This window comes from Protopterus annectens, chromosome 17.part0 (assembly GCF_019279795.1).
Source record: "Protopterus annectens isolate FY-2018-M chromosome 17.part0, PAN1.0, whole genome shotgun sequence".
NCBI lineage: Eukaryota > Metazoa > Chordata > Ceratodontiformes > Protopteridae > Protopterus > Protopterus annectens.
In genome coordinates this window covers 667,763,277-667,780,492 of record NC_056751.1, presented here as the reverse complement: position 1 = coordinate 667,780,492, position 17,216 = coordinate 667,763,277, and the positions used below count along the sequence as shown (strand labels likewise).

The 17,216-nt window shown below is 38.9% G+C and overlaps 1 protein-coding gene across 2 annotated transcripts in view; it reads left to right on the top strand.

Moving 5' to 3' along the window:
• Positions 1-17,216, top strand: part of ARHGAP30 (Rho GTPase activating protein 30) — a 629,388-nt gene that overhangs the window by 477,864 nt on the left and 134,308 nt on the right. Inside the window, exons 7-8 of one of the 2 annotated variants that reach the window (XM_044059639.1) lie at positions 10,651-10,828; positions 13,963-14,057. In XM_044059639.1, coding sequence (XP_043915574.1) covers positions 10,651-10,828; positions 13,963-14,057 — 273 coding nt within the window. The remainder of the gene's footprint in view (positions 1-10,650; positions 10,829-13,962; positions 14,058-17,216) is intronic. The other variant, XM_044059640.1, reaches the window with a different exon arrangement.

Below are 17,216 nucleotides of genomic sequence, written 5' to 3'. Positions count from 1 at the left end.
AAGTCCTGCGTACACTTCAGGTGATCTGAGTTTTATTAGTAGTTTGAGTGCTTGATGGAGCTGGAAAGGGTGGCTGGACATGCCCATCTTATGGAGAACATGAGACAGAGCAGTACACGTGCATGGCAATCCCTTGGAGAATGTGCTGCACTATGTAGGTATCCTGGGAGTCGATCCACCTTCAGGTAAAAGCTCTTATTAGGGATTGTGTGCATTCAAGGGTGGGGTCTTGTGGGTCCCCAAAGTGATGTAGGTAGCCTGTCTCCCTGCCCAGATGGTGGAGTTAGACCATTCAAATGTCCTTATAGCCAGGATGCCATTGAAGACATAAACAACCCTTATGGCTGCTTAAATGACAGACCTTCCACATCTCTCTTGTCATCATGGTTCTGTGAGTTCCGCACCATGAAGGAATGAATAGGCTCAGGTCCTGTTGGGGAAAGCTTGATGGTTAGAAGGGAGAGAGCAAAAAGAACACAGGAAAAAAATTCAGTAGCCCCATCAGTCATTGGTGAAGTGTCAATTGCTTGAGTCAAACTTATTCTCAGTTCACTACTACCATTACTGTCATGTCAGATTGTTAAACTTTAAACATTTCTGCTGAAAATGTCTCCTATTATCTGTAGTGATCATTAGGACTTTTGTTTCTTGTATGTGGCAGAGTCTAGACTCCGTATTATGTCATGCCTGAATCGATGCTCGTTTTTCAATAATGTAGTCTCTTCTCTTGTAAAGGGGGTGTTTATTATGCATCTTTGGCATAAGCATTCTCTTTTCTCTTTCTCTCTCCGTCCTCTTCTTCTGACTTCATCATGTTTTCTTTTTTAGAGTTTATTCACTCCAGGCACCTTGTTCTTAAATGTGTGGATACACAGCCTTCTTGCTAACTTCGCTTCAGAAGTAAGATGCACATAACGTTTGTAGGTTTGAATCATCCTGCCCCAGCTGCTGTTTCTAGCCTTAGTATTAACAACCCTAATTACCCTAACAATAGTTTGCATGAAGCACTCCATTAGCCAGCTTGGCTTACGGCCAAAGTGGAGATACCTTTCTATGAGGAATTCCTTGGCAGTTACAAAATTGTTTAAATTAGCGGCTTTTAAAAAGCTAAACGATTTTAGTCCTGTCTCTGGTATACCGAAAGTTTCAAATACTTTAAAGCAGCTAAGTGTACTACATGTGAGGATGTATAAACCAGTGCTTCTAATACAAAAAACCATGAGTAATCACCAGTATCAAATTTTAAGTGTTCTTTATTGTACAGTGGAGTAAAAATTATTTTTTCTATAAATCTGTTTCAATTGGATGCTCTGACATTTGGATTTCAGCAGCTTCATTGCATCAGGTTCACCCTTGTACACAAAACATGAAAGATGACTTTTGTGGCCTTTTCCTTTAATTTGAGTTATGCAATGAAACAGCTACTGAACTGAACTACTTTCACTGATCTTTATATACAAATTCTGCCGTCAGAATTTTTATAGTCTTCCTTTGACGTTATGCTCACTGAGGCTACAGCATTTTTATCTCGTGTTTTTTTTTTTGTTTGTTTTATTTTTTGACAACTGACTTCATCACTACATCTTCATTATTTAAAATGTAGACTCTTGTGTCATTCTCTTCAGTAGCAACCCTGGCTATCTGTTCTGTAATTCATGACATATAACATATTCCTTATATATGTGTCCATGCCTCATCTCAATTGGTTTCTTCCTTTTGGGCCTATAAGTTTATTTTGTGGCTTATCATTTTTACTTCTATGTCTACAAATGTTACCAACATAGTAGTGTTTAATTCACTTTGTACACAATGTACCCAGTGTTGGGCAATGGCCCTAATGAAGATATTGTCCACCAAAATGCCTGCACTATGTTCTGCAATCTGTTTTTTGCAATAATTATTTTATTTTATTTTTTTGCATTTTTCTTTATATTCTGCTTCACCATCACTTTATTTCTCTTCATTATTTACTTTTATTCTGGCTTATTTCCTGTTAACATGATTTTCTTTCCATCCTTCACTCTTCTTTGTCTGTACTTCTAATATGCAAACGGAAACAAAAATGTCCAGCAACGTCTAGGGTAATTTCTGACCCAGTGTTTACTCCTTGTCCTTCCAGTGCTATCTGTAATTTTATTTCTTTATGAATGTCAACAAATTCACAGATTCTAGCTACAGCCCTCAGACTTGTATATTTTTAATCTGGCACTCCTCAGATTGTATATTTATACTCAATATTTTGAATCAAAGTAACCGTTTAACTTGCCTGGTATATCCTAGAATCCATCACCTGGTCCTGTTGTTGCTTTATAGATGTGATATATTTGTTTTCATGCCATCCATAAGCCTTTAGTCTGTCAGCAGTAAAAACTATATAAGGGATGCTGTATAATTATTAAGCCTAGCTTTCTGCTGCTTCCAGCGTGAGTTTAAATGATATCATTTACTGCCCTGCATCACAAATTGTCAGATTAAGTGCCTCCTTACTCTTCTTTCTCATAATATATGTACTTTGTACTTTAATGTTAGTTTTTCTGTTTTCTCTGTCTCTATATCTTTTCTTGCTAGTTACCCCTCTTTCTGACAGCCTCTTAGGGAACATTTTATGAAGTCGGGTATCTTCATAGTTTTTGCTTACAGTTTTATTCTGTGTATTCTCTTCTTTCTGTAGTAGGAAAATGTACTTGTGACCAGAAAAAGAAAAATAGAGATTTATTCGGGTACTTACAGAGTGTGTGTGTGTGTGTGTGTGTGTGTGTGTATGTGTGTGTGTGTGTGTGTGTGTATGTGTGTATGTGTGTGTGTGTGTGTGTGTGTGTGTGTGTGTGTGTATGTATATATATGTGTGTGTATGTGTGTATGTGTGTGTGTGTGTGTGTGTGTGTGTGTGTGTGTGTGTGTATGTATATATATGTGTGTATGTGTGTGTGTGTGTGTGTGTGTGTGTGTGTGTGTGTGTGCGTGCGTGCGTGCGTGCGTGCGTGTGTGTGTGTGTGTGTGTGTGTGCATGGGCGGGGGGGATCTCCTATCCGTCTCCCACATACCTCACAACACATTGCAGGCACTGTATAATGCCCAATATCCTCAGTATATATTAAGATGAGCTAGTTGATCAGTTAGTGCAGTGGTCTAATGCAGTGGTGTCTTGGGTTAGAGGTGAATGGTTGTAATCTCACCCCCCCCCCCCAATTTATTTATTTATTTTTAAACTGAGTATCTGGAGTCTAGTGCTGGCGCAGAGGACTAATATCCATGGTGGGGGTGGGGATGCCTTTTAAGGCATGCTACTTATCCCCGTTGTTTAATGCTTTGTCACACTTTTTTAAAAATATGTGCTTTTAAGGTATGCCAAATTGAGTATCCCTTCTGTCTAGTGTTCCCCCCTCTCATAATCCCTATACCAGGGGACTGCAAACTTCACTATCAAAAGAGCCATTTTTAGCCCCTCTCCCACCAAATAAAATTCATCTGGAGCTACAAAACCTATCTGACCCCTGAAGATAGTACAGTGTATAAAGTTTTATATATGGTTATTATACTAAATATAAAAGAACTAAGTCTATAAGAGCAATATTTAAAATCTGTCCCTATTTTTGTTTCTTTGTTCCTCTTTATTTGTGGGTCTGTCCAGATTTCTTGTAGTAAGAGTTTGAGAGGTATGAGAGGTACAGAAACCTTTCAGGAGCTGCTGCTGCTGCTGCCAGGAGATTGCTCGATTGCTCTCAGTGTGTGTGGAATGCATGGTAACAGAAACCATGTTATTTTAGCAGGTTTCTAAGTTTATAAGAGCAATATTTAAAATCCGTCACTTGATTACTCTCGGTGTGTGTATGTGTGTTGTGCTGCAGAGTCACCATTATTTTTCAAAGCTACAGGGAGCCACTACAGAGGGGTGGAAGAGCCACATGCGTCTCCAGCACTGCAGGTTGCAGACTCCTGCTCTATACTGTTTAAGTGCTGCTCATGCATTCCTTTAAGGAGCTATTCCTGGTGACTAGTTTTCCACTACCCTTGATCACAGTTTTCTTTATGTGCTGCTCAGGCACTAATTTAAGGAGTTATCCCTGGAGTCTAGTGTTTGCCCAACCTCCCGATTCCTGCTCCATTTATGTGCTGCTCAGGCACTTGTTTAAAGAGTTATCCTTGATGTCTAATGTCCCCCACCCTCCAATCCCTGGTCTGTTTAGGTGCCACTTAGGTTCATAGGTTCATGGGTAGGTACTATGCTATCGGCCCTAGAGCCTATATAAGCCTAGCCAAAAAGTTCCCTGGCTTTTGCCGCCCAAGAAGGTTATTTTCTTGCACCCCTGTCGAGCAGAGCCACAGAGGTGATCCCTGGGGTGAATTTCCCATCCAATTGTCTAGATTCTTCTTAAAGAGGACTAATGAGGGGCTGTGCTTGACATGAATGGGTAGTCTGTTCCAGAGTATGGGAAGTCTCTGGGACAGGAGTCTATCCCTCCAGCATGTTCTGTTTATTGTGGTGGTAAGGTTTGGGTCCCTGGATCATGTGGCATGGAGAGACTGGGTTTCTTTAAGTGTAGCATGTCCAACAGAACTGGGTTTGACATGGCTTTGTAAGTTAGGCAGAGGTCGCCTCTAAGTAGGCAATAAGCGACGGAGTAGAGCTGGAGTTTTTTGAGGCAGACTGAGTATGGCATCTGTTTGAGGCCGGTAATCCTCTTAGTAAGGTATTTCTATGGCCTTTCTAGTTGTTGCAGATGTCTTGTGAGGTACATGCCAAATGGGGAGTTGTACTCGATGATGGGTCTGATGAGGGATGAGTAGAGAGGAACAATGACCTCTTCTTTTCTGGAGGAGAACCCTTTAGTGATGAGGTGTGCCACATAGAAGGATTTCCTGACTACTATGGTGATGTGATTGTCAAAGGAGAGGCTAGTATCCACCTGTGTCCCAAGGTCTCTTATAACACTTTTGGTGTTAAGTAGGCTACCGCCTATGTGGTAATTCGTAGGTACAGGGTTTTTCCCAAAGGGGATGATAATACACTGTTTCACATTGAGCTTGAGGCCATGACTTTGACACCAAGCATCAGTCTCAGTGAAGCCCTTTTGTAGAATGTCCACATCATTAGGCAATTCTATTATGGCTCCCAGTTTGCAGTCATTTGCGAACTTTGTTAGCCAAAGACCAGCTGTATTAGCCTGGACTTCTGAGAAATAGATGCAAACAGGAGAGGATCCAGGACTGAACCCTGTAGTACTCCGCTTGTCACTGTTTGAAGTCGGATTTGGAGTTGGCTATTTTCACTGTGTAGGTTCTGTCGGTGAGCCAGTTGGCCACCAATCTTGTGACATAGGGATTTGTGGCCAGTCTAGTGAGTTTATCCATAATTTCAGAGTGGGTGAGGGTGTTGAATGCCTTAGCAAGGTCAAAATAGGATGTGTACACCACCTTACCCTCGTCCACTGCTCTGGTGACTGCTTCAAAGAAGTCAGTCAGGTTTAAGAGATATGATCTAACTTTTACAAACCCGAATTTAGTGGGGTCCAGTGTTTGCAGGTTACCTATGTCTTTGTTTATAAGCTCCATGATGATACGTTCCATGGCCTTGCAGACCAGGCTCATCAGGCTAATGGGCCGGTAGTTCACGGGGTCCATGGTGGCGCCCCCTTTGTGGAGTGGAATGTGCCATTCAGTAGGCACAAAGCCTGAAGTGAGGCTATGATTGAACATGGTACTTAGGTGGGGTGCCAGTTCATTCTGTAGTTCATGCAGAACACAGCCGATTATGTTGTCTGGTCCCATGGATGCTGTGTTTTTGGCTTTGGAGAGTGCGGTCTTAACTTGTGCATCTGTGATTAGAGGAGCTATGCATTCTTCCGGTATAGGGATGGGCCCTTTGGGGGTAAACTTTGCACTGAACCTATCTGCCAGGATATTGACAATATCAGTTGGCTCTGTATATCTAGTGCCGTTGTTCTGTAGCTTGGAGCAAATCTGAGTGTTGCCATTGAGATTCTTGACATAGCTGTAGAATGCTTTGTGGTCGCCTTTAGAATCAGTGGCAATTTTATTTTCATAGCTAGCTTTGGAGGATTTTATGAGGGATCTCAGCTTCTTACTCAGGCTGACCAAGGAGTTCCTGCAATCAGGGGATTTTACTTTTTTTTGCAACATCTTCTTCCTTCTGTTGTATAGTTTATTTATGGCAGGGGAGCACCAGATTGGCTTCCTTTTTTTGAAGGATAGCGTCTTGGTTCTGTTGGGGATGCCACAATCCATGCAATTGTGTATGTGTTTATACAGTGCATGTGTATAGCATTCAGCAGTCGTACCACTATTATCTGTCTGCACGGGTGTAGCGAAGTTTGCCACTTCTGTCTTAAGAAGCGCGAAGTTGGCTTTGGGAAGTTTTTTTACAGTGGTTTCCTTAATGGGGGGATGGAGGTGGAAAATTGATGTCTAGGGTGATTATCTTATGGTCGGATCAGACCAGTGAGGAGTTGACCTCTGGCATAGAGCATTGGTTACCCATGTTGGTAATGACCAGGTCCAGGATACTGCTGCCCCTGGTGGGGGTATGGACCAGCTGATCCAGGGCATTGGAATTTATGAATTTCAGAAAGCATTGAACTAATGAGTTAGTACATGAGTAGTTTTCTCAGTTGATGGAGGGATAGTTGAAGTCACCCATTATTAGGGTATTGGGCTGTACCTTAGTACTATACAGTATGTCAAGGAACGTGGAGTGGGCATCCTGGGGCATGGCAGGGGATCTGTAGCAAGCTACAACCTGGATTGCAATCTTGCCCAGTGTTAGTTGCACTTTGATAATTTCGGCTACATCATGTTGAGCAACTAGCCTGGAGATGTGGATATCCTTAATGAATATGGACACTCCTCCTCCTTTAGTGTTTCGGTCCAGGTTAGGTGGCCAAAAGGTGGGGTATGAATTATAGCCTGGTAAAGCAAGGGTGCTCTCTGGAGCCTTAAACCAGGTCTCTGTTACTGCACAGATGCTGATGTTCTCCATTTTAAGGAGTGCTTCGAGTGAGTGCATTTTGAGGTTTAGGCTTCTAGCACTGAGTAGCATTACCCTCAGTTTTTGCTTGCTAGTATCTGCTACAGAGGTGGTTTTGCCATTTGAACCTTGCCTAAATAAGGGACTATAAGGGGTGGCAAGAGCCTTGGCCAGTATCCGGAATCTCAGGGGAGACAGATGCAGGCCATCTCTGACAAAGCATTGTGGTCTGTCGATCATGTCATCCCAGGCAGACAGAAACTGGATCCCCTTTGAATAACACCAGAAACTTAGCCAATTGGCAGGATACTACTCAGGGCTTGGATCATACCTGCCTTGGCTACATGATCCAAGAGCTCCTCAATGTCTCTTTTCATGTTGTCCAGGAAGGTACATCTCAGGTCATTCACACCAACATGGACAATGACAGAGTCATATTTGTACTTGCTGTGGAGTGACCTGAGTGCATGCATTATGTGGTGGATCCTGGCACCCAACAGGCAGCTGACAGTAACATTCTCCTTGTTTAGCCTGGTGAGTGGGACATTAGTGTGCCTGACTACAGAGTTGCCTATGGCAAGTGTGTTGGGTATGTTGCTTTGCCTTATGGGCTGAGTTTGAGTGGCACACTGATTTTGTGGTCTATGTGTCATAGTGGAGGGTGGTGGTTGCTTGCATTTCTGCTTTGGAGGTGTCTGTTGTTTGGGCAGATTTTTAGTGAGAGTCTCCGCGAATGTAGGTGTGTGTTTGTGTTACTATGTGTGGGTTTAGGTGGTGTATGACTTGATGGATTATGTGTTGAGTGTGGTGTGGTGCAGGTGCTAACCTTCTCCTCTTGACTGTCTAGTCCAGTCTTAGCTGGAGAGTGCTTGGCTTCCAGTTTGGTTATATAAGTGCATCTCTCACAGGTTGTAGTGTTGGGTGATAGGAGGAGAGGGTTGTCGGTATACATGAGGCAATTGCTACATTGCCTCAAGATTCCCAGATTCATCAGGTGGACAGGGGAAAATACTGGGAGTTGACATTTAGACATGCCTGGATAGGTGCTTTTTAATTTAAGTACTAAAAAATATTTTCCTCCTAACAAGTGAGGAAAGTTGAGTGCTGTAGTAATTTGTAGTTTATTTAGTGCTTGCAATGATCTTGAACAAGTGCTGGGCACAAGGAAGCAGCTTTGAGTGCTAAAACTAGAAAACTGGCTAGCTCTAAGCGAAAATTTGAAGAGCAGACTTTCTGGCACCAGGAATAATTTAACTCTAGTTAAATGGTGCTGTGCGATGTGCAAAACCACGCAAACATGGGTTTTTAAACAGAAAGATGAAAGGATAGAAACAGCCTAAAATGGACAACAAAACTATAGTTTCTGAGCTGAAGCCACTCCTCCAGCAACAGATAGGCTGTTCCAAAGCTCACCACTCTCGTTGATGAACAGAGAAGCTTCCCTCTATCTTAGAAAGGTCTGGGCAACACAGGAACTTACAAACAGACCAGAATTCAGCAAAATCTGAAGACCGGACTTTACTAGTTCTAGAAAGTTGGGAAACGAGTAGAGAGATAGGATTTTTTTTTTGGGGGGGGGGGTTGTTTTTTTTTCACAAAGTTAAAGCAAAAACAGGAATAAAAACACTTTTAACACTGAAAACAGGCTATAGCACTTGAGTGTGTAGCCCTTTACAGTTAAACAGATGCAAAACACTTAAAAATGGTAATTCAAAGTGCAAACAGTATAAGTAAAACAGTTCAAATAAGTAGCAAAGTTAATAAAAATGGTCAGATTAATGCAGCTAGCGAAAATAAGCAACAAAAAGCAAAACAGAGGTACATAATCCACGCAAAGTCTCCTTTTCTCAATCTGCTGTTGTAGGACTCTGCAGGACACCCAGGCAGGCTCTTGCTGAGGTAATACAAGCACAAAAACCGTGCAAACATGGGTTTTTAAACAGAAAGATGAATGGGATAGAAATAGCCCAAAATGGCCAATAAAACTACATTTTCTGAGCTGAAACCACTCCTCCAGTGACAAATTGGCTGTTCCAAAGTTCACCACTCTCACTGATGAACAGAGAAGCTACCCTCTATCTTAGAAAGGTCTGGGTAACACAGGAACTTACAAACAACCCAGAATTCAGCAAAATCTGAAGACTGGGCTTTACTAGTTCTAGAAAGGTTGGAAACAAGTAGAGAGACAGGATTTTTTTTTCACAAAGTTAAATCAAAAACAGGAATAAAAACACTTTTAACACTGAAAACAGGCTATCGCACTTGAGTATGTAGTCCTTTACAGTTAAACAGATGAAAAACACTTAAAAACAATAATTTAAAGTGCAGACAGTATAAGAATTCAAAAACAGTTCAAATAAGTAGCAAACTTAATAAGAAATGGTCAGAATAATGAGGCTAGTGAAAATAAGCAATGAAAAGCAAGACAGAGGTACTTAATCCACTCAAGGTCTCATTTTCTCTCTCTCTGCTGTTGTAGGACTCTGCAGGACACCCAGGCAGGCTCTTGCTGAGGTAATACTTAGGTGCTCATCTAAGGAGTTACCCCTAGTGTTTAATGCTCTCCCAACCCCCTGTTCTGCTTTCTGTTTACATGCTCCTTAGGCAGTTGTTGAAGGTGTTATTCCAGATGTCTAGTGTTCTCCCATCCCCAGATCCTTGTTGTGTTTACTTGCTGCTCAAGGACTCATTTAAGATGTTATCCCCAGTGTATAGAGTTCCCCTCGATCACCATTCTGTTTATGTGCTGCTCAGTCACTCATTTCAAGAGTTATCCCTGGAGTCCAATGTCCCCCCGATCCCCATTACGTTTACATGCTTCTAAGGCACTTGTTTAAGGAGTTATCCCTGGTGTCTATTATATCATCCCTACTCCCAATCCCTGTGCTGTTTAAGAGCCATTCAGCATCTAGCATAGTCACAGAGACAGCCCCCTGCAATGCTGCATGTCTTCAAGTAAAAGTGCCGTAGTAGGGCCGACTCTGAATTCCAAACGGTTACTGACAGGTGTACACAACACCATCACAGTAACCTTTATGAATCTGGCACTACATGTATGCATCATGGCTTAAAAGCAAAATGTACAAAATGTGGCAAATGGAAAGGAAATGTATTGTATGCATATAAATATAACTTTGTAGACAAACAAAGCTTGGATGTGCAAGAGGCTATCACATTCTGCGTAAACAACCAGTTGCACAAATATATTCAGTCATAAATATTAAAAGTATGCTTGGTTACAAAAAAAAGTCGGACTGAGTGTCCACTACTTTAGTTTTAGACAATGAACTGATTATGCAGATGCTTATTCATCAAACATTATACATTTATTTTGTAATTCTTCCTACTTGAATCTGCTACCCATTTTGTAAAAGTATTTTGCATTGATTTAAGAATATAGGGAAGACTTTTCTTGAAATATTACAAAACAAACAATGAGTGACAACTGTAAGGAATTTACAAGAAGAATTATATTAAAATAATATACTCTGAAAATCATCAATTATTTTGTTTTCTCTTCATGTACTTTATTTACTAGTGTTTGTTATTGTGAAACAATATAATTATTGATATACTATTTTATACGATGATCGTTTTCCATATGCATTAAAATAATCTTAAAAAATAATAATAAACAGAAATGTTTAACTAAGTAATTTGTGCAGCAGGGGCGGATACAGAACTGCGCAGAAAACCATACAGTCCACCAAGTTTCCCACCAATCACTATTGCCACATCAGATGAGATGTACTTCAGGACGAATGTTCCAAGCATACTTACCCCTGGAGATGGACCGGCGCAGATGCGGCCCTACCACACTATACTTGAGCTCTCTGACCAGAAGTGAGTATTTACATGACCTAGCTGTAGAAATGCAGACAGATGTGTAAACAGTTCTGCCTTTTTTATGTGTCTAATTGCCTGTCTCTCAGGCCTGTGTTGTCTATCTGTATGTACCTACTTAACATCAGTTACTATTTATGTTACTAAGGCAATATAATCAGACAGTGAAATGGGATTGCTGATGAACAGACAGGGATATAAATGAACTGTGGATGTGGACTTATGTCAAGAAATACAGATTATTTTATAATGAAACTGCAAACCCACAAGGGAAAACATGATGGATCATGTAGGTAGTAGAAGGGTTCAATTTACATTTCATCTCAATTTGCTGAAAGTATATTGCAATAAGAAATAATAACTAAACAAAGTAAACATTATCAGAATGGTATATCACATATAAGCCAAAAGCTGAAACATATTATAAATAAATAAACTTTTAAATAAATGTAATACTAACCCATGTACAGAGAAGGTAACAAAAATTTAAAAGATTGAGTAGAAAATATGTAAATATATTTCCTAAAACAGCAGTCATATATTTTCTATCTCTATCAATTAATCCTCTTCTAGAGCTATCAGGTTTTTGTCTTGTATATATTCATATGTATACACACACACACACACACACACACACACACACACACACACACAGATATACATATATATATATATATATATATATATATATATATATATATATATATGTATATATGTATATGTATATCTATATATAATATATCTATATATATCTATCTATATATATATATATATATATATATATATATATATACATACACACACACACATTTTTATATATATATATATATATATATATATATATATATATATGGTTTCACTTCATATACTCGAAATGCTGAAATCCTGAATTTCAGCATTTCGAGTGCATGAAGCCGAAACTTCAGAATAGCAAAAGTGCACAAGCGCGAATGTGAGTATGTCAAGTCCGCGCTTATGCAGTGATGCTACACTGCGGGAAGTGTTTGGGATGTTTGTGTTCGGACTTTCAGGTGAGTGAGTGTATATGAGCATTTTTGTAACATATGTGTATGTGTGATATGTGTGTGTGTGTGTGTGTGTGTGTGTGTATGTGTGTGTGTGTGTGTGTGTGTGTGTGTGTGTGTGTGTGTGTGTGTGTGTGTGTGTCTGCGCGCGCTCGCGCGCGAGGGACTGTAGAATGTGTGTGTTTGAGTTTTGTTTTTTTCCTGTGTTTGTGCGATCTCGGAGTTAGTATATATAAGTAGGGGGGTGGGGGGTACAGGGGACTTGCCCCTCTGCTTCTGTTTAGTGTAGGTATGTGTATGTGTGGTGTTTTGTTGTGTTTTTGTTTTTTGTGGTGTAGGTGTTGTGGTTTGTGTATGGTGTAGTGTATGTGTGTTTGGATTTTTGATTTTGGCTTTCTGGGGTTTCGGTGTTGTGATGGTTTCGACTTCATGCACTCGAAATGCTTAAATTTGGGATTTCGGGATTTCAGCATTTCGAGTATATGAAGTGAAACCATATATATATATATATATATATATATATATATATATATATATATATATATATATATATATATATATAGGTCTACTATATTTGGTCGAATTACATTTGGTCGAAAATTATTTCAGGCAGTTCACTTAACCGAAAATGCATTGCACTGAAAACCCATTTGCTCGAATTCCAGTTGGTTGAAAATGGAATATAGCCCTCGCCCCACTGCAGTGCGACCCTGGAGTGAGAATTTTAAGTAAGGGGGGTGTGGGGGGCATAGCCCCCCATACAATTGCAGTTTATGCACTATTATATACATGTGTATGCATTATAAATACATTGAAACATATAACATCAGTAAAAACTAGTTGCAAAATGTGGGGGGCTATGCCCCCCCCACACCCATCTAACTTTATATTCTCACTCCAGGTTCGCACTGCAGTGGGGCAGGGGCTATATTCCATTTTTGACCAAATGTAATTCGATCAAATGAGCTTTCAGTCAAATGTGCTTTCAGTGAAGTGGGCTGCCTGAAATCATTTTCGACCAAATGTAATTCGACTAAAAGCAGTAGACCCGTATACACACACACACACACACACACACACACACACACACACACACACACACACACACACATATATATATATATATATTGTTATAAAATAAGGTTGTGGATGATGTGAGTAGGGCCATCAATGACATGTTAATGTTAATTAGCAACACTGTTCTCACATTTTGCTATGTGCTGTTTCACAACAATTTGCACTGATCTCTAATTAATTTAATATATATATATATATATATATATATATATATATATATATATAAAATCATGTCAGATATATTGAATTTTACTACAGTATATGACAGGGTCAAATGGCAGAATTACTATAATAGCTTATGTTTAACAGAAAATATTTTTTTTATATTTCTGCATGGTCTGCCATACCAGGGTATATATACTAGTCTGTACCATAATGACACTCATATAATGTACTGTTTTCTAATTTTCTACAAATGGCTTCAGAGGGAATACTGAAATATCTTTGTTTATGCATAACAGTGTGGTCAGAAGATTCAGAATAGACAATTGTCTGAATCAGTATTTTATTCTTCAGCCCACCTCTTTTTTACTTAGTACTGAAAAGATCCATTAGTTGTAGTTCACAGACATCGGGTGTCTTTATAAAAAGAATAGGAACGTAGCTGGTGTGCTACAGAATAAATTCCCAAAAGAGTAGATTAGGAAAGACAAACACGTTAAGAGCACTCTTGCAGAGTTTATGTATCAAACCATTTTTCAGGTATTATAGTTCGGGAAATAATGACTGAAGTTTCACAGTGATTCATATATGGTTCGCGACTGTTATGACCCTCTTTTACCTGTGCTACAGTTAACTCGAAAGTAGCACAACTGCAATTCCTGTCCAATATTCAAAAAAACTACAGTATGAGCAATATTGGCTGAATTGTAAGAATAAAGACAAAAAGAAAAAAAATAACATACTATAAAGCAGCATACTACAGGATTATTAATGATAATTTATGTTTTATATTACATTACAGTACTACATTTCATGATGTACCATATACAAAACTAACCAATGTCCTGTTCTGTTTTCCTGCCATATTAGAAGAAAAGGATCAGTGAAGGTCAAGAAATGGAGATCTATCTTTAATCTTGGACGTTCCGTAAATGATGCCAAACGAAAAAGCAAGGAGGGGAAAGGTAAATATAAAATCCAAAATTGTAAAGTTTTTGGAAGTATTTTGATTTCACCTTTTAATATGAATAAATAAATACTCATCTCTATAAATCAGAAAAAATTGTACTCGAGAAGCATAATAGTCTTTGGTTTCCAATTATGCAAATTAACTATAAAATACATTTAAAAAACAAACTGTAAACATGCCAGAAGTATACTATAAACTTAATTAATATCTGTTTAAGCCCAGACACGTAGAAAGAAGAAAAAATATTAAATCCCACTGCTTGGATATTTCCTGCCCTTCTTGACGTAGGCTTAGTTGCTAGGTCAAATGTCTTCCAGACTGCATTTAAATCAGATCGACAGGTTCATGAATCTAGCCAGCATATTTAAGTAGTATTGTATCCCCTTCAAATATTAACAGTTTTTCAAAAAAATAAGAGTAAAGTTATGTGTATTAATGCCCCAGATAACATGCAGGCTTAATGTAATAGAACCTTATTTTCTCACTGTTCCGTGAGGTCGAAGGATAATTGGAGTACAGTGCTACCTAGACCCAAAGCATCTATGTGATATGGCTTTCTGGGAAATTAAAGAACCACACCCACAGACTGAAAAAAAAAACATGTTTATTTTATCATATCTTGATGTTTCCTACATTTTAACACCAGGTTTGGAATCTGTATACTTTTTTTTATTTTTTTAAATGTGATTCCAGAGTCTGCCCACACGGAGTGCAGCATCTTGACTTTTTAGTCTTCTTCTAGGTATCCCACATTGCAGTGTTTGACTTTAAAATATTACATCATAGTACCTAAGCTACTGTTAATACATTTACTTTATTTACTTATTTATTTGTTTATTTGTTTGTTTGTTTGTTTGACATTTGTTAACTGGGTTGGTCCTACTAAGCTAAAGCCCACTTTCAGAGGAGACCCAAGGAGAAAAGCTCCAGATACTTATACAATTTTATGAAAATAAGCAAATTAAAAATACACAGAGATACAAAAATCAATCAATGGCAATGTATACAACAGTTTACAAATTTGAGAAATCCCAGAAACAAAATATAAACATAACTATGATAGATACAATAGACTTACACATGGGAAATAACTTTGTACATGTTCTTGTTACACGAGAAATAGGGGATACAGCTGTTAAAGCCTTACCCTCCTAAAAGAGTTAGCAAGTAGAAATTGTAGGGGAGGAAATAAGTAGAAGGGAGAAGTAAGGGCTTATGTGGGGTCATGACAAGCACATATCCACGATTTAGCTAGACAATTCGTTAGCTCTTTTTAAGAAAATCTTGAACTGAGTAATGCTTCTTACATTGAGTGGGAGTTTGTTCCAATTTTGAGATACTGAATATTTGTCTAACACTTTCTCAGTAGTTTTATTGGGTTTGTATATTTGAAGAAGAAGTTGGTCTGTGCTACAGCATGGGTATATAGGGGTATAGTAAGATACAAGACTGGCTAAGGAGGGGCAGGCTGAACATTTGTTGTTGTGAACGATGAAGTTGATAGGGGAATTCAAGCCACTGTAGGTTCTTTATTGCCATGCAGTGGTGAGAGGAATGTGGTAGATTTGCAGCAAATTTTGTGATTTTATTGTATGCCTGTTCTAGCTTAGTAATTAAGAAAGATTGAAATTTTGTAAGAATAGAGGCAACATAGAGAAGGCTTGGAAATAGTTAAGCTTGAGCTAAAGAGAGTCTGGATTCTAGCGTTAGGAATTTTTTTGTTCCTATAGAGGAGACCTAGTTTTTGGTTTGTTTTATAATGCATTGTTAGACATGGAGGTCAAAATTTAATTGATCATCTGCTATCATTCCAAGTAGCTTTGTGTGGGATTCTATATTATTGATGGTTTTATTTAAGGAAGAGATGGTAAAGGTGGGTTTGAGATGTGAAAGTGATTTAGGGAGAAAGAGTAAAAGATAAGTCTTTTTAGGATTTAAATAAGCTGATTTTCAGTGAGCCATCTTGCAGAGAAAAAAGTTTTGGGTAAGAGTGTGAAGTTGAGAGATATTTTTGGAAGAGGAGATGAGTGTAGAATCATCTGCATACTGAATAAGAGTGGAGTGATAGCAAGAAGTATAGAGGTCATTAATGGAAATGTTAAATAGAAGGGGTCCCAGGATGAAGCCCTGAGGAACATTGCATGGGTAGGATGGAGGAGCAGGTGAATGCCATCTGATAGACTGCAGTCTGTTACAGAGATAGCTTGAGAACCATTCAAGTGTGGAAGATGAGAGATTAAGGTTTGCTAACTTGGCTAAAAGTTTAGAATGGGATACCATGTTGAATGCTTTTGCTAGGTCTAAGAATAGTCATGAGACAAGTTTGTTATTATCTCGGACTTCAGCTATTGTATGAGTGAAAGATAAAAGGGCTGTAGTAGTACTATGGTTTGGATGAAAACCTTGTTGGGTAGGTGCCAAAAGGTTTTCTTGGATAAGAAATTTGAGAAGCTGAGTATGTATACATTTTTCCAGGATTTCTGAAAGAGGGAGAGTATAGCTATGGGTGTGAAGTTAGATGAATCAGTGCAGTTTGTTCCTTTGTGTGGGGGTGTTACACAGAAAGATTTCCAGATATCAGGTACAGTGGCTTCACGGATTGATCCTCTGATAAGTATTGAAACAATTGGATAGGCTATAGCGTCAGCTGCACATTTGAGAAAGGGAGGGTAGATTATCAGCAGAAGGAAAATATGGTTTTAGTTTCTGGAGGAGAGATTTTATGTACGTGGTGGGTATTGGTTTAATAGAGAACAAGGTTTGATTAGAAGGTGTTTGGGGAGGGATAGTAGTGTTGGAGTTCCGGTCAGTGTTGATTAGTTTTTGGATAGTATCAGTGAAGTGATGCTTGAGGAGAGAGACAGTGTCCTGAGCTGAATTGTTAGGGTATGGATTAGGAGTTTGATGCCTACTGGGTTGAAGGATAGAGTTGACAGTTTTCCAGAAGTTTTTGGGATTAGAGTGATGGCTAATTTGGGCCTTATAGTAACATTTTTTCTTGTCATTGTAGATGGGTTTTTTGTTCGGTTTCTGAGTTCTTTAAAAATCTGATGGTGAGTAGGGAATTTAGATTTTATCCAAGTTTTCCAAGCAGAATCTCTCTGATGCATAAGGAGAACAAGTGTCTTTTGTAAGCTGGGGGCATAATTAGATT